At 45.5% G+C, this 23,876-nt stretch overlaps 1 protein-coding gene across 3 annotated transcripts; it reads left to right on the top strand.

Moving 5' to 3' along the window:
• Positions 1–3,906: 3,906 nt before the first annotated feature.
• On the top strand, positions 3,907–20,419 carry LOC116948890 (uncharacterized). Of its 3 annotated transcripts, none has more exons than XM_032966108.2 (11): positions 3,907–4,894; positions 6,853–6,986; positions 9,406–9,497; positions 10,094–10,249; positions 11,268–11,335; positions 11,554–11,684; positions 11,935–12,031; positions 14,033–14,176; positions 14,923–15,204; positions 16,158–16,317; positions 17,599–20,419. In XM_032966108.2, the coding sequence occupies exons 1-11, from the start codon at positions 4,782–4,784 to the stop codon at positions 17,851–17,853; spliced, it is 1,632 nt and encodes a 543-aa protein (XP_032821999.1). In that variant the 5' UTR covers positions 3,907–4,781; the 3' UTR covers positions 17,854–20,419. The 3 variants fall into 3 exon arrangements, with proteins under 3 accessions (XP_032821999.1, XP_032822000.1, XP_032822001.1); XM_032966109.2 differs by having other exon boundaries at positions 3,918–4,894; positions 11,268–11,323; XM_032966110.2 differs by having other exon boundaries at positions 4,495–4,894; positions 17,632–20,419.
• The last annotated feature ends 3,457 nt before the right edge of the window (positions 20,420–23,876 follow it).

The following is a 23,876-nucleotide window of genomic DNA, read 5'->3' as shown; positions in this document are numbered from 1 at the left end:
TGACTATGTGTGACTGTGCAAACAGAAAATCCAGGAAAAAAACAGCAAAATATTCCAGAAAAAGCACCGTACACCAACGCAGTGTGCAAAAATCCCAGTGGGATGCAAGTCAAACAACAACAACAACCACAAGAAAACTTAGATTAAGGCCATCAGTCTAACTCCGTACTACAATAAACAAAAACATGGCCAAACCAAAAAACTTTTAGAAATCACCAAAATAAAGCCATAAATGCAATGTAACAGTGATCATAGGAACTGTGACCGAATTTTTTACAATAAACTACATAAATAACATGTAACACCAAACCCTAGAGCCACAGCTGGCTACATGAGTCACTCCACAAACAACAGGAGCATCAGTCGGAGTATCACATTTTTCCAAGCACCTTTAAGATCAGCACACTAAATCAAAATACAGATAATACTTTGCAGCGGTCATCCGGAGCGAAACATTTTATTGTATTTTAGGCCACTGAATAGTTGCGGCAGCTAGGGGTGTACAACTCCTCTAGAGCAGTTTTGAGTGAAGATCTCATAGGTAGTGTAATAGGTAGGTAATTGGCAATAGCATTCCAGACCCTGGGGGCATCAATAGCAAAGGCCCTTCCTCCGGTTTTTGTACGGCAATAGGGAATGTGAAGCTGTGATGCCCACCTGTGTGTGTGAGTCCATGTGTGTGTGTAACTCCATGTGTGTGTGTAACTCCATGTGTGTGTATCTAAAGTCGATGTCTGTGTGTGAGTCCATGCGTGTGTGTGTGAGTCTGTATGCGTGTGTAAGTCGATGTGTCTGTGTGTGGGTCGATGTGTGTGTGTCTACGTGCAAGTGTGTGCATAAGTCGATGTGTCTGTAAGTCCATGCGTGTGAGTTGCTGTGTGTGAGTCTATGTGTCAGTCGATGTGTGTGTGTCTATGTGTAAGTCGATGTGTGTGTGTGAATCGCTGTGTGTGTACGTCGATATGTGTGAGTTGATGTGTGTGTGTGTTCGAGCCCATATATGTGTGTAAGTTGTTGTATATATAGGCCTTTTTCCAAAATTTATATGAATAATGATTTTGCTACATAGCGGGTTATTACTTCTCATACATAATATTAATACTAACATAAACCATAATAATAATTATGCAGTCTTAAACCGAGGGTTGTTCAGAAGAGATGAGGCGAAAATAGGTCAAACTTACACAGGCAGACACGTGCGTTGAATGTTTTTTTTCGCACCGTACGCAAGCCAAACGTGCCCGCTAACACTGTGTGGGAATCTGTACTGAGAGATGGAAACGTGGAACATAAGGGGAGTTTTAATTAATCTGAATATTACTGGTAGGAACCTCCTGGTTACACCACCAGCCCACTTAGGGATTATTGTGATTTCGAAAACGTTTTTTTGGTTTGGACATGTTTGTTTTGTTGTAGTAGGGAGTTAGACTGATGGCCTTAATCTAAGTTTTCTTGTGGTTGTTGTTGTTGTTTGACTTGCATCCCACTGGGATTTTTGCACACAGCGTTGGTGTACGGTGCTATTTCAGGAATATTTTGATGTTTTTTTCCTGGATTTTCTGTTTGCACAGTCACATTATCACTTGAAGATGTTTTTCTTGTTCGTGTTTTTGTTTTTTTGTTTGTTGCGGTTGCACCCGATTCCAGAGTCGAATGGCTCACAGGGCTATACCAAATAAATGGAACTATGAACTATTGTGTCCGTCCGTCCTGCATCCAAAAATGGGAGGGGTGGGGCTGGGTGGAGAGGGGAGGGTGGGGAGGGGCTGGGTGGGGAGGGTGGGGTTGGGTGGGGAGGGTGGGGAGGGGCTGGGTGGGGGGTGGGGCTGGGTGGAGAGGGGCTGGGTGGGGAGGGGAGGGTGGGGAGGGGCTGGGTGGGGGGTGGGAGGGGTAGGGCTGGGTGGGGAGGGGCTGGGTGGGGAGGGTGAGGCTGGGTGGGAGGGGTGGGGCTGGGTGGGAGGGGTGGGGCTGGGTGGGGAGGGGCTGGTCACCCCGTGGTGCCCTTATAAAACTCAACGTTTAACCTACTCACGCCGGCTTGTGCCCGCCCTCACAGTCGGGCATATTTTGCGGAATACACCACGTGGTGGTGCCGCCGTTGACCCTGGCCATTGACCGAGCAACCCAACGTTCCTACCAGCTCCCTTCGCAGGAATGTGTTTATACTGGAGGAATCCGATTAGATTTCGATTTAAAGCTTTCGTGACTGCAGGGATTCATCTTTTTGGTTCTTTATTATGTTTTATTTTTATTATTTTACTTCCATTCTACGTGACTTTACCGAAAGAACCAAGAAGATGAATCCGATTAGCTTTAAAGCTGTTTTTGTTTTCAAGAAAAACAAATTTTGCTGCGGTTTTCACACCTGATGCTGATTGCTCGTGTTGCAGTCGAAACGTCGTGAGAATTGTATTTTTTATATTTTTATTATTTTATTGTTTCCCTTCTACGTGACTTTACCGAAAGAACTAAGATTATGTATGTTATTGTAAGGTCATTCGATGTCCGTTGCACCCATTCATACTGCAGGGTGGACCGGGGATGATTTTTGCAGCTTAATTGCACTATAGTTTCGACTAAATACAATATTTGGTGATGCTGCTATAAGTAGTACCTGGTATCCACCAAAAGCTTAGGGGCCGTCTATAAATGACGTCACGCACCTTGAAGGGGGGGGGTCAGACATTCGTGACGATGTGTGACGGGGGGGGGGTGAGAAATGTGACGTCACATCAAAATGCGCAACTTTAAATAAATATAGACAACATGTTCTACTTAATTAAATAGACTTTTTAATAAATGTTTTCTCCTATAACATCAGAGTGCAGCGCCACATTCAATACGCACTACAATGACAATAGTTTAAAGCGATTTGAAGCATGGTTTATTTTTTTGCGGGGGCGCAGAGCTTTGTGACGTCATATTTGAGGGGGGGGCTGACTTTTTGTGACGTCGTGTGACGAAAGGGGGGGGGGGGGTCAAAAATCCTCCAAAATCGCGTGACGTCATTTATGGACGGCCCCTTAGCCTATAGATTAACAGCTACGTCTTTTTCCTATCCACGCTTTATGATTATATTTGTGTTCCATCGATGCTTCACGTCACATTTTCTTCCGAAACATTGTCAACAAAAAAAACACAAGTTGGAACGTCCTTACTTTAATCGCCTTTCCACTATATATAAAAAACCACGACCCCCGGTGACACTTGACATATCTGTGACCTTGAGAATAAATGCTCTTAAAAATAATAATCACCATTGTTAGCGTTTCCCCACCCCTGAGTGGTTTACCGTAAGCCCAGTGCTGGACAAAGCTTTGAAAACGGAGATCAGGGATAATAAAAACCACGTTGAGACGACGAAGACAAACGTCCCCCGTGTATCCTGTAACAGGCTGTAGGGGCAAGTGCTGTGAGTTAGCGAGCACCTGTGAAGGCCGGCACGGCACACGAGGGGGTGGGTGGCCAGCAACCACGCCCGGCCGCCTTTGTCTCCCCCAGTGGCGATGGTTTACACACCGCACCAGGTACTCATTTGAGGCCGAGTCGATCTAGGTGGAGGCCCAGAACCGGTTCAAGATAATCGTCACACCGGTGTTGGTGGCCGTGAGCGGGAATCGAACCCGTGCCCGCCAGGTTCGTAGCGCGCTAACCGCTGCACCACCGTTCCACGACTAACTTGACAACAAACGCCCTACTAACACCGCATTGAATTACACGAATGTGCAGGTGGAGCTCTGTATTGTGGCTTCAATAACCTGGTTTTGGGATGAGGTGGTGGGGGGAGGGGTTTGATACCTTAAAGGTAAAGGAATTGGCGAATATTGTCGCTAAAAACTCGAACACATTAAGAAGAGTGTTCTAGCGTAATATCGTAGGCTACGTTTTGTGGCAATGGATCTTCATTTTGCCCGTAAGGGCCATTGCCCAAAAACGTCGCCTATTATATACTTTCTCTTTTATTTTCGTTATTTGTACGTGTGCACCGCAACCGACGAAGCATCGCCAAACAATGTGGGCAACTATATATCCTGTAGAAGAGGATGCAATCCATCCCAGGGTCACCATGCTTATGTGCTGTATGTAATACATCCCGGGTCCACCACCACGCTTATGCGGTGTATGTAATACAACTCAGTGTCCACCGCCATGCTTATGCGGTGTATGTAATGCAACACATGGTCCGCATGCTTATGTGATGTGTATTATATATTCGTGTCCACCACCATGCTTATGTGATGTGTGTAATGCAATACAGGGTCCACATGCTTATGCTATGTATGTAATATATCCTAGGTCATCACTATGCTTGTATGATGTATGTAATTCAACCCATGGTCCATATACTTATGTGATGTATGTTATATATCCCGGGTCCACCACTATGCTTATGCGGTGTATGTAATAGAACACATGGTCCACATACTTATATGTTGTATGTAATACATACCGGAGCCCACCACCCATGCTTATACAGTGTATGAAATCTACAAGAGGCTGGACTGCGCGCAATGAACTCTGGGAGGAAGGCCCCCCGCTTTGCTGCCGCCATTTTGTGGCGATGCCGCGCGCTGGTGGCTGCGCACGCCTCGACCTCCCCTTTTAATTTCACTTTCTCACCGATTTATTCCTTTACGTTCCATCCATCCCTTTAATAAGCCGGCGAGTTTATTAACCGCCTGTATTTCCCAGCGCTCATTTCTTTTCTCGAGACGACAGGAGGTGGTGTTGGCGGCGGTGGTGGTGGTGGTGGGGGCGCTGTCGCGGGGGAGGTTTGCACCATGACGGACGTGATTCAGGTGACCAACGTGGCCCCCGCGGCCACCACGGAGCAGATGAAGACTCTGTTCGGATTCCTGGGCAAAATCGAAGACATTCGCGTCTTCCCACACGAGTAAGTTGGCGCCCATGCGCGGCGCGTCTCCCGCGTTGTCGTGCGGCTGAGTCGAGGCGGTTTCGTGGTTAACGACGAAGAACGGCGGCGACCGGCCGCCATCTTCTCCGCGGGAAGGAATGAGCTGGGGGTGGGGGGGCACGTGGCTCCCGCTCTCATTCATTCATTCACCGACTCATTCACTCGTTACGTTAATCTTTCAGTCGGTAGTACCGCTAGGTTTCAATCGGTAACTCGCGACTCAAGTGAATCTTTCAAGTAACTCGTAACTGACTAGTTTATTGGCGCATTTCCTTCCGGGTAAGCGATGTGTGTGAGTGATTCGTTCCACACAGTACTCGCGAACGATTCCCGTTTCATTTTACTCGTTGACTCATTCGCTCGCTTATACGCGCAGTCATTACGCGCTCGTCAACTGAGTTTACGAATTAGTTGCATTGTTACGTTAAGAGCGCTCACCAATTGAGTGGCCTTGTGCGGTTTATTGTCAATAGTTATCTCTTTGTTAATCCATTGTTGCATGAAGGCTTCCCCAATAAGGATTATTTGACCATATCTCATGCTGCTTAGCTCCCAGGCGTACTAATGCGCCACCGTAAACAGCGCAAATGAATTGAGAACTGGACATGTTTTTACCTATACATTACAGAGTGTATTGTATTAGCGCACTTGGATATGTGCTTAAACCCCCTATTTAACGGGAATTAACTCGTAGTTTATATATATGGATGCTCAACATATTCATCAACACTGCCTTGAAGACGAGGCGACGTTTCGGGCAATGATCGAGAATATATTTCATACATCGTCCCTCGCCATAGGAATGTAGACGTGCCACGTCAGGTATTTATCTGCAAACATGTAGCACTGCTTAAGCTTGTAAAACTTAGGTCGCTATGTAGGAGTCATTTTCTCAATCTCCTGCCGTATGAGGTCATGTATTATGTTGTATACTGTATTATGAAGGGACTGCATTGGCATTGTTTCAAGCACAACAAATTCCTTAATTAACCCTGCCTTAATACAAAGGATGGCTCATATGCAACGTTTTTGGAAATGGTTATTCCATTGTACGAAGGGGGCATTGCCCAAAACGTCGCCTATTATATACTTTTATTGTCGGTATTGGCCCTAAATTCGTGCAATTGCCCGAAACTAGACTCATTGATGTCTTACAAATGTGACGAGCACACCAGGTCTCTGCTGTTCTGTTTTTGAACTTTTTGGTAAACATCACTTGGGCCCAAAAAAGTACAAAATCCTGTCCAACTATCTCCTGCGCGAGTTGGCAGGCGGTGACTTGTTTGACGGCGTTGCTATTTGTAGGTTATTTCCTTTGTACAATTTACACTAAACCACACTGGGCGTGCGATTTCACGCGAATCCTTGGTACTCCGTTCTTTGTTTTGCTGCGTGTTTATTTGCGTACGTAAAGCAACTTTATTTTCACTACCGATAAACGGTGCGAAAGTACGTGTTGTTTGAATTTGGTGCGCCCTCGTCGCATGCTTATTACACGGGTGTATATCTATTAACGCAGTAGAGCATGCCGGTTTGTGGGACAAATGGCGCCGGGCGGCATTTTAGATATCCACCCGTCCCACTCTCGAATGCCCGTCGTGTCGGAACGCACGCAATGGTAGAGTCTGCATTATAGTACTGTTTGATGGGTGACCGGAGTCCACAAGTGGGGAAACGGCTTGGAGTGCCGCGTAACTAGTTCCTGTGCTATTGTGCTCATCGCCTGCCTCTAACCTCTACTGACGAGCATCGTCAAGTACGTTAATCACTGCGACTCGGCGCGGAGTTGGGATGGCTTTCGGCCATCGGTTGGATTGACAATGCTCACCACTGAAGCCGGGTGCAACTGGCTCGCCAACCTCCATTAATGTTGCCGATAAGAAACAAGCGGACGGGCGTATTCTCCTCGTGCTAACACGTTGACTTTCCCTTTGCAGTGACTCCCCTCTGCCGGTGACGTCGCGGGTGTGTTTCGTGAGGTTTAGCGATTCGGTCAGCGTCGGCGTGTCGCAGCACCTGACCAACACAGTGTTCATCGACCGGGCTCTCATCGTGGTGCCGTACGCCGAAGGTTGGTGCACCGTTTCCCCCCCATTGTGTCACTGCTGTCGGAATGCTAGCGTATGCGAGCATGTATCTGCGATGCCTGCGTGACTTCTCAACACTAACACAATCTGGCAGAGGGCTCGGGATGCGGCTGCAATCCACAGTGAGAGTGGCAACTCGCTCATTAGCGCTGCCAAATTATTATCCGTAATAAAAAAAAATCGGCAAGTTCGTAAGCGTTTGTGAGTTAAAGGTTGAACACGGCAAGATGCATAATTGTGAATGTTCACAGTTCTATAAAATTGTGCAGTGTTCAATTTGTTTAGGCAGCCGGTTGAAGAGACGTTTTTGACTGTTCCGCCCGAGCATTTCTGCAATAACGGACCCGTCATGTTTGTTTTTCTTTCTTTGTCTGTTATTTTGTATTGCAGAAGGCATCTGCCTGCCCCTTAACCCCTGACTTGTCTCACAAGAGGGGGCTGTGGGTCGGCTGGCTGTGTCTTGGTCGTAAGAGCAATACATAATCTAATAGGCGCTGTTTGGTAGCCGCCTGAAAACAATCGCGAAGGGGACAACAGAACTCCGGTTCTTGATCAGAGGGGGACTTTAGGTAGACTTTCTTTTTAAGCAAAATTCTGACGTCCGTCACCCGATCGACGACAACCTCCTTCCCTTCCCCCCATGTTGGCGATATTGGCAAAAAGTGCTGAAGACAGAAGCTCCCCCCCATGCATGATAGAAGATGCCTCGTTCCAGTAGGAGCAAGAAAAAAGGGTGGAGCCTGCTGCGGAAGTCGAGTGCACACATGTGGCGGGGTCTGCGGGGTTACCCAAAGATTAATGTGGTGCTTCTCTGTGTCTTTCTTTGTGTGATTTGTTTGTGCCTACTAGAGAGGCGCCTCAAGGCAGAAGCCAAAAAAATTCCAGTAGAGATTGTTCCTCGCCGCTAAGCGAGTCGGGGGTACACCGGTTGCACCGTCCGCCAAACAAGACTGCGCCGCGATTGGCGGCGTTTCTGTTGTCTGCCCTTGTTTGTTTTCTTATTTTTTTTATTTTCGTTACTCAAATATACATTTCTGCAACCCCTTTTTCTACCCCAGCCCTTTTGTTGCTCCCCCCTTATGTGGTCAAGTGTCTGTGTGTCCGTGTGTCTTCTGTTTTTTTTTAGTCAAGTATTCCTGCTGTACTGAGGGCCGCTAATCGAATTTTGTTGTGTGCATAACGGCAGCTGTTTGGTTATATTCGCTGCCAATGGTTGAAGTGTTGTGGTAGATGTTTTTTTTTTATTTTGAATTCACTGAAATCATGTTTGGGTTTTTTGAATGCAAGCCTTGGAAGTGATGTTGAAGTTTTCACTCTCAATGGTTGTTTTCTTTGTCTTGTCGTCTTTTACAGTTATATCCCTGGGCCAGCACGCCAGTTTACCCAACTGACTGAGAATGGCCTCCAAACAATTTTATTCTCTTTGTGCTTGCATACTTACGCAATATCGTTTTTATAGGGAACACACGACGGAAGGGCATATAGTGGACGACAATGTAAAATCAATGTGCGCATGTCATTTTGTGATGCAGAGTAGCACTGAAAATTTTAATTTTCTCACATTTTGGACTTCACGAATCAGGTGCTCAAATAGCCATTTATTGCTTAAATCACAACCAGAAAGTACAATGAGGACCCGTCGTGTGCAAATGTGAATATCGACAATTGAGAAGAAAATGTGTGACTCAAGAAACTTGCCTGTTCCATTAGCCAATGCACTGTACAGAGATTGCCAGTGTTTGGGCTGTGGACCGTAATTCCCTTTGTTTTCTCTGTTTTTTGATTGTTTTTGTACCATATAGTGATGCCAGCGGCTTGAGCGTGCAAATTTCATAGCAACGTGCCTGGAGAAACCCAGCGATTCTTATCGTTTGGCCTTGAGTATGTTTCGAGGACAGGTGATATAGCTAAGTCACGTTCAAACTGATATGTGCGGGAGAAAAAAAAAAAACATGGTGTCATTTCTTGGATATCTGTGCGTTTATTTGAAACCCTGAAACCACAGGAGTTTTTAAATCTTAAGTTAAGATGTGCATGTGCCGTCAAGCGGTGTGTCTGTCTGAGACCTCTTGACATAAAACCCAGCTCCTCTCCACCTCCCCCTCAGCCCATAATCCTCCGTCCCAGCCATTGCCTTGAACCTGTTTTGGAGGGGCACACAGAGCTACCCGAGTAAACACGGGGCTCTCGTTGAAACATGTACTTGACATTGCCACTGGCAGCTCTGGAATAATGCAATGCCCCCACCTCCCCCACGGTGAGGGAAGATAAGCTATGAGAGGGCATTGCGTAGATGCTGCCGAGTCCATTCCCAGCGCAAAGCGCCGTTAACGCGCTCTCTAGGCAGGTCTGCTGGTCTGTGGGTTTGGAGGGGTCTGACTGTTTCTTTTCGGTTGCTTTCAGGCAAGATACCAGATGAGGCTAAAGCACTGTCGCTCTTGGCTCCCGCCAGTGCTGTCGCCGGCCTGCTGCCTACGCCCAGCCCGCTGGCCTCGGTAAATAGATTGTTTTTTTTTTATTGTCGGGTTTGACACGTGTAGTATGTGAACTTTAAAAAAAAAAAAAACTGATAGCTAAATGCAACTCGAAATTTAAGATCTTATGTACAGTTCAAAAACGCAGGGATTGACAAAGTCCCAAAATAATTCGAATCTGAGAAGGGATATGTTTTTAAGTTAAAGGGGCAAATAAATGGAATTAAATAGTTATACATTTAATAACTTGGTTATGTTTACTTTGAGTTTGAAAAGTAATGTCTTGTTTAATCGTTTTTACATAAATGAATACATCTAAAACATGAAAAATAAGAATACCTTTTTCAATGGTGTAAAAATCATAAACATAAGTCATAACCTTGCCACATTCAATCTTGCATATAACTAAATAACTGAGTTTGGATAATCTCAGAATCTTAAGCTGAATTTATCCTGGGTTAATAGTTGAATGTGAGACATGCCTGTAAATGTTATTTTTTGTATTTGACTTACATGTGTGCCATGTAAGAGTCGTGTAAATGCCTTCAAGACTGACTGAGCTTCTTTGAGTGAATGCATTCTAAAGTGTTTCACATGTGCGTGTGGCATCATCACAGATGGGGGCGGTGCCCCTGTCGGCTTTGGGCGCGCTGCACGGTGGCGGTAGCATGGACTCCACACTGGCCGCGCTCGGCCTCCCACAGCCACAGCTTCTCGGAAACTTGGATGGCGGAAAGTTGCAGGGCATGCAGCAGCCCATGCACCTTGGCCAGGTACGATTTGACTGCATGTGCGCGCGGTCAACATCGGAAGGTCCTCTGTTACCGATTAGGGGGATTGGGTGGCACACGGAGCGTCCGTAGCACAGTCGTCACCTCGGATGCTTCTATCCAATCCGGGTGTCGGCGCTCAATTATTCATTCCACAAAAGGATAGTTGGGGTTTTCACCTTTTTTGGAAACAATTCCGGTGCTGAGTGAAAAAGTACTTTGACTGCCATTGGGACAGACCTCTCCCTTGCAGTGCATGTAAGTAAGTGTAATGCCCCTACAAGGGATCATAGAAATGGTTATTTGATGTTGCCCACATGCTGTCTTGTGATGTGGCGTTAAAGAATTCGAAATGGATACGCTGTTTCGTCACATGCTACTCGTGCACAATTTGAATAAAGATGGCGGAAGTCTGGAAACTTGTTAGGAATGTGTATACGTCTTCTTTGGTTCTTTCGGTAAAGTCACGTAGAATGAGAATAAAATAATAAATTGATAAAATAAAATAACACAATAATATTTTATTTTATCAATTTATTATTAAGATGAATCATTGCAGTCACGAAAGCTTTAAATCGAAATGTATATACACTATCTGATATTCATAATCTCATGTTTTAATACACGTCTTTTCATCCAGCACGTATTTGAGAGATGGTACATCATTGCACTTTTTTCTATCAATGTGCTTTGCCGGTGGTTCTTGTATACAGCTTGAGGCTCTCACCAACTTAAACAAATGAAATCCAATAAAATATGCTAAAAATGATATTTTTACATTTAGTATATTTTAACAATTGCGAATAGCTAAATGTAATACACAACCTTCTATATTTTAATATTATTTGTAAACGCTTTGTGTAAGATTGATTTTACCATTATTTTCTTAGTTTAGTTGTCCTGAATTCTAATTTAAGCATAGATAATTCAAGTAACCCAAGGTTGATTTGCTTTTGCGTCAGAAATTTGCATTGTTTTGCCATAATGGCCACGGGTTGACCCTTTGCCTCTTGTTTTTCAGTCTGCCACTGCTGAACAGTTGCTGAATTTGTTTTCGCAAGTCGGTGGCGAGGTCAAGTACGTTCATCTGTTGAGTTTAACACACAGTGCACCGCATGTATAGGAAATCTATTTTTATTGCTTCTGAACCTAATATGAACACAGTAACTTAAGTGCTGCATTGTTTTTCAAAAAATGAAAGATTACTTTAGAGTGGCTGTGCTCCCATGAGTGTTTAAATTGCATGACTGTTTAAGTCTTGAAACGGGCACTAATTTTCAAGGTAATTTTGTTACCTCTGTCGCAAGATTGAACCATCCAAACAATGCCATCGCAAAACCGGCGGGTAAGGGGGTGGACGCTGCTGCTAAAGAGATCGAGGAGGCCATGAAGAGGGTCCGTGAAGCACAGTCTCTCATCTCTGCCGCTATCGACCCAGGTGAGTTTTCACCCCTTTCCTCTTGACACCATTTGTTATCTGTTAGACATCTTGCAGCTTGTTCTTGATCGTACCCACACACTCGCTCAAAGCTTTGCGAAAGAAGAACTTAAAGAATAAAAGTTACGTTTTATGAGAAATACGTAAGCTTGTCCTTGGAATGTATTGGCCAGTTACTGGAATACGTTGGATGGCAGCTGTGTTCTCGGGAACTGTAATTTAAGTGGGCCTTGGGTTTTTTTTCGTTCAGATTCTTCCGAGAAGAAGGACGACAAAAAGAAGCGCTCTCGGTCAAAGTCGAGGTCCCGCTCGCGGAAACGGCGTTCCCGTTCACGTTCACGGCGCCGGTGAGCCCTTCCCTGTTCCAGCCTCCTCCCCGTTCCCAGGGGCACAACATTTGTTGGCACACCAGTCCCAAGTCGTCGTTAATGAGATTTGCACGTGTTGGTTTCGGAGCAGAATGAAGAGAATGTGTAGCAGAAGTGCCAACTGGAATGTAAGTTGCAATGGAAATTCGCGAATTGGGATGCGAGTAATGTAAATAAATTCGGCGTAATGCAATACATTGGGACGGTTTGGATTTGTATAGCACATGAATGCTATCGGAGCTCAAAATTCTGTACATGAACTGGGCATATTTTCGAGTCGTGAACTTGCGCAGGGAGACGGCACAGATGGCTGTAGAAAACGGGGACGCATCACGTAGACTGAAATAATTACCCCCACAATCGATGCATCAATTTGTGTTTGGATTTATTTAGAGGTTTATTCAAAGCATCGGCAAAGACTATGCTTTTACATTTAGACTAATGTGAACAATACTATGCACAAAACAGATAAAACTAAACAATACAAACCATTTGGTAACAATCTGATTTATCATTTTAGTAAATGTAGCCTTTCTAGTTGCTCCAACGTGTATGTGAACAAATAACCAAAACCTTTCAAACCGATTGATGATTACATGCACAATTCATAGTGCACGAGTATTTCAGTCAATGCATTAACGTATTGTTACATGTCTAAACAAAAACATTGTAACACGTATTAAGTTGACCATGAACATGGTTTTTGTCTCGAGTACTGTATTGGGGAGTGGTAGGGTGCAGTAAATGCAAGATGAGAGGTGAAATTGTAGTTAACTTGGCAGCAGGGGGAGCCGTTTCATCAGGCGTGAACTGCAGTCGAGTTGGTGATTCGGCTTCGCTGACGCTTGTTGCCAGAGGTGTGCTTGCCTCACCAATGTAATGGAAGCAAATCATATCAAACTTCTGCTGTATCTCACAATCATAATCTTTATATATCCTGGAGGAATCTGATGGGCTATGAAGATATTTTTCACAGATGGTCAGTAGGGGCGGTTCAGCAAGTTACAACAAACTATAAATACAGTGATAATAGGTGTTTCTCTTTTTATCTGGCAACAAAACAGGTGTTAAGATGTTAAAACACCAAACTGAAACCTTTTACAAGGAATCATGTCTACATTAACCATTGCTTGTGGTCAGAATGCAAACAAAAAACATACTCTGATAATATATGCATTGTCCTTGAAACTGATTGGTCACACCAGAGACAGCTTTCTTTTGAGCCTTGTCTCAAACGGTGTTAGACCAGAAGACGCCAAAAAGCGTACAGCACAAAGACAATGCACTATCAGAGTAATGAGAGCTCGGGGTGAGACTACATCATGGGACCTACTTTGCCAGTACCAAAATATGATAATAGGTTTTCCCCTTTTATCTGGCAACAAAACATGATTTCTTGTAAAAGGTTTCAGTTTGGTGTTTTAACATCTTAACACCTAAATTTTGAGTTAAAGCTTTCGTGACTGCAGGGATTCATATTCTTGGTTCTTTCGGTAAAGTCACGTAGAAGGGAAACAACAAAATAACAAACATATAAAACAATAAAATTCTCACGACGTTTCGACTGCAACACAAGCAATCATCATCAGGTGTGAAAAACACAGCAAAAACCCCACCTGATGATTGCTTGTGTTGCAGTCGAAACGTGAGAATTTTATTGTTTTATATTTTTGTTATTTTTCCCTTCTACGTGACTTTTGCCAAAAGAACCAAGAATATCTAACACCTGTTTTGTTGCCAGATAAAAGGGGAAAAACTTATTATATTTTGGTACTGGCAAAGGAGGTCCCATGATGAAATATCAATACAATAGTGCAAAGTAGAGAAAAGGTAAGCAAGTCACTAAAATAAAAGTTTGACCGTATTTCCACTTGAGGTAGAGACTTATCTAACCCGAACCACAGTGGTAAAATGACAGTAAAGGTTAGGGGTTGCTAGTGTTTTTTTTATATTGGTCCTGACGCCGCATGTTGACTGCAGGCGCTCGGGAAGCCGCACGAGGTACCGCTCGCGATCGCGTGGCCGCAGGAGCCCCCGCCGCCGGTCCCGCTCCCCACGCCGCAAATCCCGCTCGCCACGCCGGCGCTCGCGAGACCGTGGCCGCCGCTCTCGCTCCAAGTCCAGGTGAGAGCGATCAAGGGGGGCGTCCCCTTCCCGAAAGCACGTCGGCGCACAGCTTTGTCGGTCTCTCATTTCTTCCCAGAATGTAATTTAGTAACTTTGTTGTTTCTCCTGACATCTACTAAATATCACCCCCAACAACCGTCCTCCCCATTCCTTTTTGAGGCCTTGAGATACTTTTATTCAATTTAATCGCAATAAAGTGTGAACTTAAGTGGTTGATTTGCTTTTTATTATCTAGCCTGCGTTATTGCTTTTAAAATAAAAAAAATTGGCATATTACGGAATTGTATTTTCTCATTTGCTCAGGTTGTCTTTGTGGGATGAGAAACTGGAGATTATTGTTGAGCTGTAAGAGATCGTCTCCCTATTACAATGAACCCATGATTCCAGTGTCGGCATCTGGTTATGAATTGGATCCTACTCGATCATGTAGAGTCATTTTACGTGAAACATTCTGTCGATATGCCTTATAGTTTTAATTTCAGCAATATTTTATTTTCAAGTTTGTCTCGCATTCTGCTTTTGTCACTTTAACATTTGACGCCTCGAATGTTCTCACGGTGTCTTAAGCTCCAGGAAGCAAAGGGAAAAAGGGTCATCCCATATTAACTCTGTAACCACACGGTCGCATGGCGAATTCTCTCATGGCCATTATGGTAGTTCATGCCATTTAAACTTAATTCGAGGGAACAAGGGTAAAATTACCCCGCTTTGACGTGCTCTTTTCTCGTCTCGACAACGAACAGGGATCGCAGCCGACGTGGCCGCAAGAGCCGCAGCCCCTCGCTGGCGGGCAAGAAGCGCCCGCTGTCGCGTTCGCCGCCTCCTCCGCCTCGCCGCGTCTCTCCCAGCCCTCGGCGCCGGGCCTCCCCGAGGCCGTCGAGCAGCCGCCGCTCGCGCTCGCCCAAACGCCGCCTGCCGTCGAGATCGCCGGGCCCTCGCCGTGTGTCTCGGTCGCCGCGTCGCAAGCTTGGCTCGCCGCCCCTTCTGCCCAAGCGCAAGGGCTCCAGCTCCCCGTCGCCTAAGAAGTGAGAGCCTGGACACAACACGCATGATGTGCCCGTGTGTGCCGAGTTATAAACCATAAATTTGCGATATATAAATGGGGGAAGGCACGATGTAATAAAAACTGGGCGCATATATCTTGTGTAAATACATGCGTACCTAGACTGCGTCGAAGGCTATACAACAATCTTGAAGCTTTAATGAGAAATAGGTAAGTCGATGGTACAATCGTATAGTTTTAATGACATTGATAACATGAAGTATTTTTGGGTATACAGCCTAGGTCCATATCCACTTTATATGATCTGTTAAATTTTGATTTAAAGCTTTCGTGACTGCAGGGATTCATTCTTGGTTCTTTCGGTAAAGTCACGTAGAAGGGAAACAAAACAATATTTTTATTATTTTATTGTTTCCCTTCTACGTGACTTTACCGAAAGAACCAAGAATATGATCTGTTAGTTTTTTTTGGTTTAAGTTTGTCGCAATTTAGACAATTAAATACTGCACTGAATCACATTGATACATAACGCTTGGGTTACCCTAACAGTTATAAAGGTAACTAAATACTGGTAGTGTTTAGCACAGTGGTTCGCACACTGTACTGTAAGCCCGGCGATTTTAGTTTGATTCATGGCCATGACTGACATCAGTGGTGATTCCTTAACCGTTCTTGGGTCCCGCCCTTTCGCTAACCCACACTACCCACACTGCTAACAAGTGTGGTGAAATATAGTCAAGGAACCTCACATGACCCAACATCCAGCATTGCATTGACAAAAGGGCTTGTTCTTGAAGCGCAATTGCAAATTGTGGCGTCCACTTGAATAACTTTTGAGTTGCTCCCAAAAATATACAGGCGAATAAAAGCTGGCTGTGTGTATGCATGTTGAACTTCGCATCGTGCGTAGCCAACTGTGCTAATCGTGGAGGTGCCACGTATGTTTTCCCTATCGCACTTGCGCCCCTTTGCCAGGCACAAGAAAGAGAAGCGTCGCGAGCGTGAGCGAAGCCGGGAGAAAGAGTCTCGTTCGTCGGGAAGCCGCAAGAAGAAGGGCAGGGACAAGGGGGAGCGTGAACGGGAAAAGGAGCGTGAACGGCGCGACAGGAGCGAAGGAGACAAGGGCGACGTCAAGGTGAGTGGCGTGCAGCCAGTGGCAGCACTATAAATGCACAGCATGCACTTCGTTAAATGTCGGTGCTAACGAATTGTTGAACGCTAGTAGTATTTTCAGAGGGTCCATGGCGTATCATTGTTTCCTTATCCTCGCAGCCCCCTTTATATGTTTTTTTAAGAAAGACTTAGTATTTACACTGCTTGCCTTGTGGCAAACCATTTTTAATAGGCAGAATTAGTTGCTTATGATTTATGCAAATCATGCTAATGTTGCATTTTGGCTAAGCTTGTACAAAAACATTAATAAATTCTGCAAACAAAATTGTAAACACCTAAAAAAGGAATTTGATTCAAGTCCTCCATTGGAAATGCTTTGATTCAGTGGAGTCGGTGTAAAATTAGTTTTAATGTCTTAAACGTTTATCATAAAGTTAATTATACTAAAATTATCCGTGAGGTGCTTTGGAAAAAAACATTTAATAGTAGCTAAAAATAAACGGTGACTTTTATATATAGGACCCTGTTAAGGTTGTCATGTGAAAGGAAGTTGAGTTTTTTTCTTGAAATTTAAGAATGTTTGTGAAGATGAGTTTTTAAGCTGTTCTGATGTGAACAGTTGTTTGATCTCGTATAGCATTTACCCGAGTCTGGAAAAGGGTAGATTTCGGTGACATTTCAACCGATTATAAAATGGCAGCTGTCAAAAATGAAGAAATAATGAAGTCTAGGTTTAAAAAAATTAGCAAAGCCTGCAAATCTCCTAAGCTGCCATATAATCCCCAAGTGCCCTACATAAGTCATTTCTGTCTCTTTGAAAAATGTTGCACAGTTTGACAAGTCAAACTATACCGGTTTGGTAAGGTTTTGCAACATTTTTTTTAAGTTTACCATAGCCTACATTTGTGTGCTCATGTCTTCTGCACTATGTTGTAGGTCATTCTGTTATTCATCTGACCAGTTAGCGCAGTGTGCAGCCAAACATAAGGTTGCCAGTTTATATCCTGGTCAGGAATCAACTCGGCCTTGATCTTTTCGTTGCCACTGGAATAAGTATCTTTTAGAAGTCAACGGTGTGTGTTATATAATATAGACGAGTGTCCCCTGCCTTGACAATTTGGAATTTTCGCCACAGGCTCAATCAAGGGTGTACAACCCAGGAGCTGAGCAAATCGCCACTTGCTCATTTTGAACAGGCAGGCCACTTTGATTTGACACATTTTTATCCTGCTGTAGCATTGTGGTGAACGAATGAGTAAGACGTGCTTTCCCGTCTGCACGCCGGCTGCTCTGTGGTGCATAGACCCTGTTGGACGTGTTGCGCGCACACGTGCAGGTGACGCGGAACTACGACGAGGAGGAGATGGGTTACGACAGCGAGAAGGAGCGGCAGCTGCGCGAGGATGGCGCTGGTTCTGGAGGCGCCGATGACGGGTCCCCACCGCAGGGCGGCACACGCTCCGGCAGCAGGGGCGGCTCTGACAGCGGCAATCAGAGCCCCGAGCGCAACACCAATGGGGATGACGATCAGCAGGAAGACATGTACACCAGCGATTGAGCTGCGTGTGTGCCTCTGATTGCCGCACACAATCGCCTGTTCTCACTCCGCAATTATTACATCTACACAAATGCAGTCGTTGGTTTTCGCGTGGCCATTAGCACATGTTCGCGCTGGCCACTACATACAGTTACAGCAGTTGGTCCCCAAGTCACGTGCAAACACGCTGGCCAGTGTGATTGTACATGCGAGTTGCACCCAATTACATAATTTGGTCCACGTGTCTTTAACATGCGTTCACACGAGCCAGTGTGAGCGCATGTGAGATTACAACCTCCTTGGCCTATCTGCACCACCAGCCTTCTCGGTCCCCTTTCAACATTGATTTGGGAACTGCTATTGTGAGGGTGAACCCAGAGCTTTGTAAATGGATGGTCCCGGGTGTAGGTGACGTCCATTTGAATGCATGGCTGCTTTTCTGTTGCATATACAGTGAGGGGAAGAAAGTATTTGATCCCCTGCTGATTTTGTACGTTTGCCCACTGACAAAGAAATTATCATTCTATAATTTATAATGGTAGGTTTATTTGAACAGTGAGAGACAGAATAACAAAAAAATCCAGAAAAACATGTCAAAAATGTTATAAATTGGTTTGCATTTTAATGAGGGAAATAAGTATTTGACCCCTCTGCAAAACATGACTTAGTACTTGGTGGCAAAACCCTTGTTGGCAATCACAGAGGTCAGACGTTTCTTGTAGTTGGCCACCAGGTTTGCACACATCTCAGGAGGGATTTTGTCCCACTCTTTGCAGATCTTCTCCAAGTCATTACGGTTTCGAGGCTCACGTTTGGCAACTCGAACCCTCAGCTCCCTCCACAGATTTTCTATGGGATTAAGGTCTGGAGACTGGCTAGGCCACTCCAGGACCTTCTTCTTGAACCACTCCTTTGTTGCCTTGGCCGTGTGTTTTGGGTCATTGTCATGCTGGAATACCCATCCACGACCCATTTTCAATGCCCTGGCTGAGGGAAGGAGGTTCTCACCCAAGATTTGACGTCCCTTTGATGCGGTGAAGTTGTCCTGTCCCCTTAGAAAAACACCCCCAGAGCATAATGTTTCCACCTCAATGTTTGACGGTGGGGATGGTGTTCTTGGGGTCATAGGCAGCATTCCTCCAAACACGGCGAGTTGAGTTGATGCCAAAGAGCTCCATTTTGGTCTCAACTGACCACAACACTTTCACCCAGTTGTCCTCTGCATCATTCAGATGTTCATTGGCAAACTTCAGACGGGCATGTATATGTGCTTTCTTGAGCAGGGGGACCTTGCGGTCGCTGCAGGATATCAGTCCTTCACGGCGTAGTGTGTTACCAATTGTTTTCTTGGTGACTATGGTCCCAGCTGCCTTGAGATCATTGACAATATCCTCCCGTGTAGTTCTGGGCTGATTCCTCACCGTTCTCATGATCATTGCAACTCCACGAGGTGAGATCTTGCATGGAGCCCCAGGCCGAGGGAGATTGATGGTTCTTTTGTGTTTCTTCCATTTGCGAATAATCGCACCAACTGTTGTCACCTTCTCACCAAGCTGCTTGGCAATGGTCTTGTAGCCCATTCCAGCCTTGTGTAGGTCTACAATCTTGTCCCTGACATCCTTGGAGAGCTCTTTGGTCTTGGCCATGGTGGAGAGTTTGGAATCTCATTGATTGCTTCTGTGGACAGGTGTCTTTTATACAGGTAACAAGCTGAGATTAGGAGCACTCCCTTTAAGAGTGTGCTCCTAATCTCAGCTTGTTACCTGTTTAAAAGACACCCTGGAGCCAGAAATCTTTCTGATTGAGAGGGGGTCATACTTGTTTCCCTCATTAAAATGCAAATCAATTTTTGACATGCGTTTTTCTGGATTTTGTTCTCTCACCGTTCAAATAAACCAACCATTAAAATTATAAATGATAATTTCTTTGTCAGTGGGCAAACATACAAAATCAGCAGGGGATCAAATACTTTTTTCACCTCACTAAAAGGTGTCTGGTGGGGTGGTGGTAGCCAGAGGCAGGTGAAGTCAGTGGGAGAAATTAATTGGAAAAACTATAAATTCCCAAATCAACTGACATTGCTGTAAAGATGAAGCATGACAAGTCTTGAGATTTCAAATAGTTTTTTTGATTGCATACTGGTTTGTAAATACTGTATGTCCCCCATTTTTTTACAGGCAATTGATCGGCTCGGTTTATAGAGTTCACAACTGCCTACAGTTTCTGATAATTGCCAGATGCATTTTTTTATAACTACCTGGAGTCTCTACAGCTTTGGTTGACAGGATTTTCACCGTACTTGATGTTTGTAACAAAATTGTAATGCTTGCGCCATGCGATTTTTGTTGTGTTTTAAGCGACCTTTTGCCGTTTCATTCTTAGGAGTCTTCGGGGTGGTGCATTGTTTGCAACAGGCCACTAAATTCATTTGCTTTATAAAAAAAGGGGCAAGAGTGGGAATCCATACATAAATTAAAAAGCACATACCGTATTTTCTCTTTGTACAGTGCTTTATATAGCCGGCATGTAAAGGATCGTGCATTTTATGCTGGTTGTCCACACGTTAAATAAAAACCCACGGTTTTGTTCTGTTTTGTGAATTTGTTTTTTTTGCATTTATGGTTTTAATAATTTTAACCTGCTTTGTTCAATAATGCAACTGAACGGTTAGTGTCAAAACCTTTTCTGTTTTTACTTTGTGTAATCTTGCGTGTATTTTTTTACAAGAAGCCAATCGGTATTTAGGTGAATAGTGTGGTTGGTTTACGTGGCCCTGTTGTGGAAGTGAATTCCCTCTACAGTATACTGTGTGTGGGGGGGGGGGTTACTAAGCAACGGTCTGTTGCTGTTTTTATTCATCTACAGCACTGGGTCTGGACGGGAAAATGTGAGCCGACAAAAGCCAGTATCTGTTCGCTTGGGTATAAAATTTCAACCATCATGCCAAACCACGTCCTGCAAGGGCTTCCAGTGTCCGGCGACGTCCATCCTTTGTCTACGGCTGATATTTTTCGCTTTGTGTTGAGAGGCCAGGAGGCCCCCCCGGTTCCTTCCGTGCCTCAGCTCGCCAAGTCGCGCCTGAGCAAGGCGGATACGAGTCATTACCCCGTGGGCACCGTTCATTGGGGACTGCAGTGTGGGACACACGAAGACGTGCAGCCCAGGCACGCGTTCATTGTCTCGCCGCTCTTCTTCCCGGATGTGGGCGCGCTGCAGAGGAAGATGTTTGCAGGTGAGGAGCCGGGCAGGGTGCTGGGCGACTCCGCAGCTTCGAGGATCTGTGCACGCGGCCATCAATCATCCACGGAGGCGAGGAGGACCAGGAATTGTGGAAACGTGGTCCTGGATGAGGCGAGGAAGCCATCGCCACCGCTAATGAGCGTCTGGCTGCAGAGAGACACGAAGGCACAACTAATTGGAGAATGTCAGAAGAGGGCATGAGCTGTGGACGTTAAGAGAACAAGCATGGAGCCAGCAAGTCGCCCTGGAAGCGCCAGATATTGCTTGATATTGGAACCCAAGTTGGTCTCGGCTTGGACTTGCGAGGTCGCCATGAAATGGCAGTGCAGCAATGGATGGGACCCAGCTGTGTGGAACTTTTTGAGTTGTCACCCTGTATGTGTGTGGTGGGGTTTCTTCAGGTACTGAACTTGAATTTCCACCAACATGCCAAACACTCTGCGTGCAACTGGTCAAACATCTGAAGGCAGGACCATGCTTAAAGGGTTTTGAGAAACGAGCTTTCTGAAACCGACACAAGTAATTAATTGTACCACCAACCATGTTTAGATGAGTCGGGATTTGTCGACGATATTCTATTCTGGAATCTTCGTTTTCATTTGCTGTGATGCTGTCTCTTTGTCGTGCTCTGTAATATTACCATATTTTCATTATCTGAGCGTATCTCTTTTAGAAATCACTGAATAATTGATTCTTGTATTCATGATACGATTCACGTAAAATATATTTGGATATATCGATTGTTACCTGCATGGCGTGAGTTACGTGTTTGTGTATTTTATAAGAACTCGGAAACAGCTGTTATGTTTTTTACATTGTAAGACCCCCTAAATTTGTACCCACCGACGTATTCGTACAGATATCTCCCCTGTAGTATTTGAATATACTTGGGAGCCACTGCTTTGAGCGAGCGCCTATTAAGGCCGGCACGACTCTCACAAACAGCGGCCCTCATTCGCCAATAATTATCCGTGGCGACGGCGCTTGTGCCAGGCTGTGTACATTGAGGCCACGTCGAAGTGTGGAAGGCTCGCAGAAAGGAGTTCACAGGGACAAACCCAGGTGCCGTGGGTTCATTGAGATGACTAGCGGATGCATCAGCTGTGCCACCTCGCTGCGTTTTAACCGCCCGGCGATCCGCTCGTTGTTTTGAGCGTCGCTCCCGTGCCCTCCGCAGTAGTGGAGGCGACTGCCTGCAACAAACCGGTTGCCATGATTCTTGAGCCTCCTCCATAGAGGTCGATCTTGACACCGCTGGTACCGGTCTTGGAAAACTGCACCCGGCTCCACATCCTCCCGGATGTAATCACGTCAGCCCATCTCTTCGCCAGCCCGTGTCATGCCCGTCTAACCCCCTTCTATCCGGCCAAACAGAGGCTGCTTGGGCATGCGGGATACGTGACCCAGCCATCGCAGCCTTGCCTGCCAAATGAACTCGCCGATGGGACTTTGTCCAAATCTTTTAAGGACCCGTGAACTCCTCACACCATCCAGTCTGGGGCAGAGCAGCCTGAATGTGTCAAACTGGCGCTGATTTTCCTTCAGAGGGGTCTACGTTTGACGAGCTTATACAAGAGGAGATGGAATATCTGTGGCCGTGAAGCCCCCAGAATCTTTGTGTGCAGCGACAGGTCAAATCAGCTTCCAGGCAGCGTTACGCAGCTGATGAAAATATGTCGCTTCCACTAATTAGGAGTTGAGATCTCTGCTGCCAAACCGGAGCTGGTCGCAAACTCGGACAACGATTTAACACGTAGGCTTTCGCGACCAATATCCATAATATTGTTTTGTTAGATCGCGTAAATATTTAAATGTGTCGTTAAAACCCGCCACCACCCGACACAGCCAACTAGTAAGGGTTGTCACAAATCTGACTGTCGCCTGATGAAGCTAGATGTAATTACAGGCGAAACGTCGTACTCAGATTGCAAATGTTGTCTTGGCTCTCCAACACACCGGTTAGTGCTGTACTAGTATCCTACACTATACACTACACTATACTACATACTAGTGCTGTACTAGTATACTACACTATATACTACACTATACACTACACTATACACTACACTATACACTACATACTAGTGCTATACTGGTATATTACACTATACACTACACTACTAGACACTACACTATACACTACTAGACACTACACTATACACTACTACACTAGACACTACTACACTATACACTACTACACTATACACTTGTGCTGTACTAGTGACGAATTAGCCACGTTCTGATTACGTGACAACCCTCACTAGTTGGCTGTGTCGGGTGGTGGCGGGTTTTAACGACACATTAATATATTTACGCGATCTAACTCAAGACAAAGATCTTACTAGAACTGATGGGGCAAGTGCTGTTCGTGATCAACTATGAAGGACGATACAGCCACAGGATGGGGGTGGGTGGCCAACACCACAACCGCCTTCGTCTCCCCGGTGGCGATGTTTTTACACACCGCACCAGGTGCTCATTTGTGGCTGAGTCGACTTAGGGGAGGCCCACGACCGGTTCCGACAATCGTCACCAGCTACACCACACACACACACCCACCCACACGGAGAGCGACTTCCATCACCCCCGCCCCATCATCCCACGTTGCCGCTCCTCTTTAAATGGACCCCCGGTGACGCGTGGGCTCAGTCGCCCGGCCGTGATTGGCTCCGCGAGCCACCTCGCCTCATTCAAACACGGGCGGTGTGGGTGTGGGGGTGTGGGTGTGTGTGGGGGGGGGGCATGCAGGGCAGCCTCTTGCGTGGTGCTGGTGGTGTGGTTGTTGTTGTTGGTGGTGCTGGTGG

This window comes from Petromyzon marinus, chromosome 35 (genome assembly GCF_048934315.1).
Source record: "Petromyzon marinus isolate PM22_M1 ecotype Great Lakes invasive population chromosome 35, UKy_Petmar_22M1.pri1.0, whole genome shotgun sequence".
In the NCBI taxonomy this organism is placed as follows: domain Eukaryota; kingdom Metazoa; phylum Chordata; class Hyperoartia; order Petromyzontiformes; family Petromyzontidae; genus Petromyzon; species Petromyzon marinus.
Note: the sequence above shows the minus strand (reverse complement) of the source record. Positions and strands in the feature narration are given on the sequence as shown.

Coding starts and splice junctions, on each gene's coding strand:
- LOC116948890 (XM_032966108.2), top strand. CDS start 4,782: ATGACGGACGTGATTCAGGTGACCAACGTGGCCCCCGCGGCCACCACG. Junction 10,250..11,267: donor AGCCCATGCACCTTGGCCAG/GTACGATTTGAC, acceptor CTTGTTTTTCAG/TCTGCCACTGCTGAACAGTT. Junction 14,177..14,922: donor CGCTCTCGCTCCAAGTCCAG/GTGAGAGCGATC, acceptor GACAACGAACAG/GGATCGCAGCCGACGTGGCC.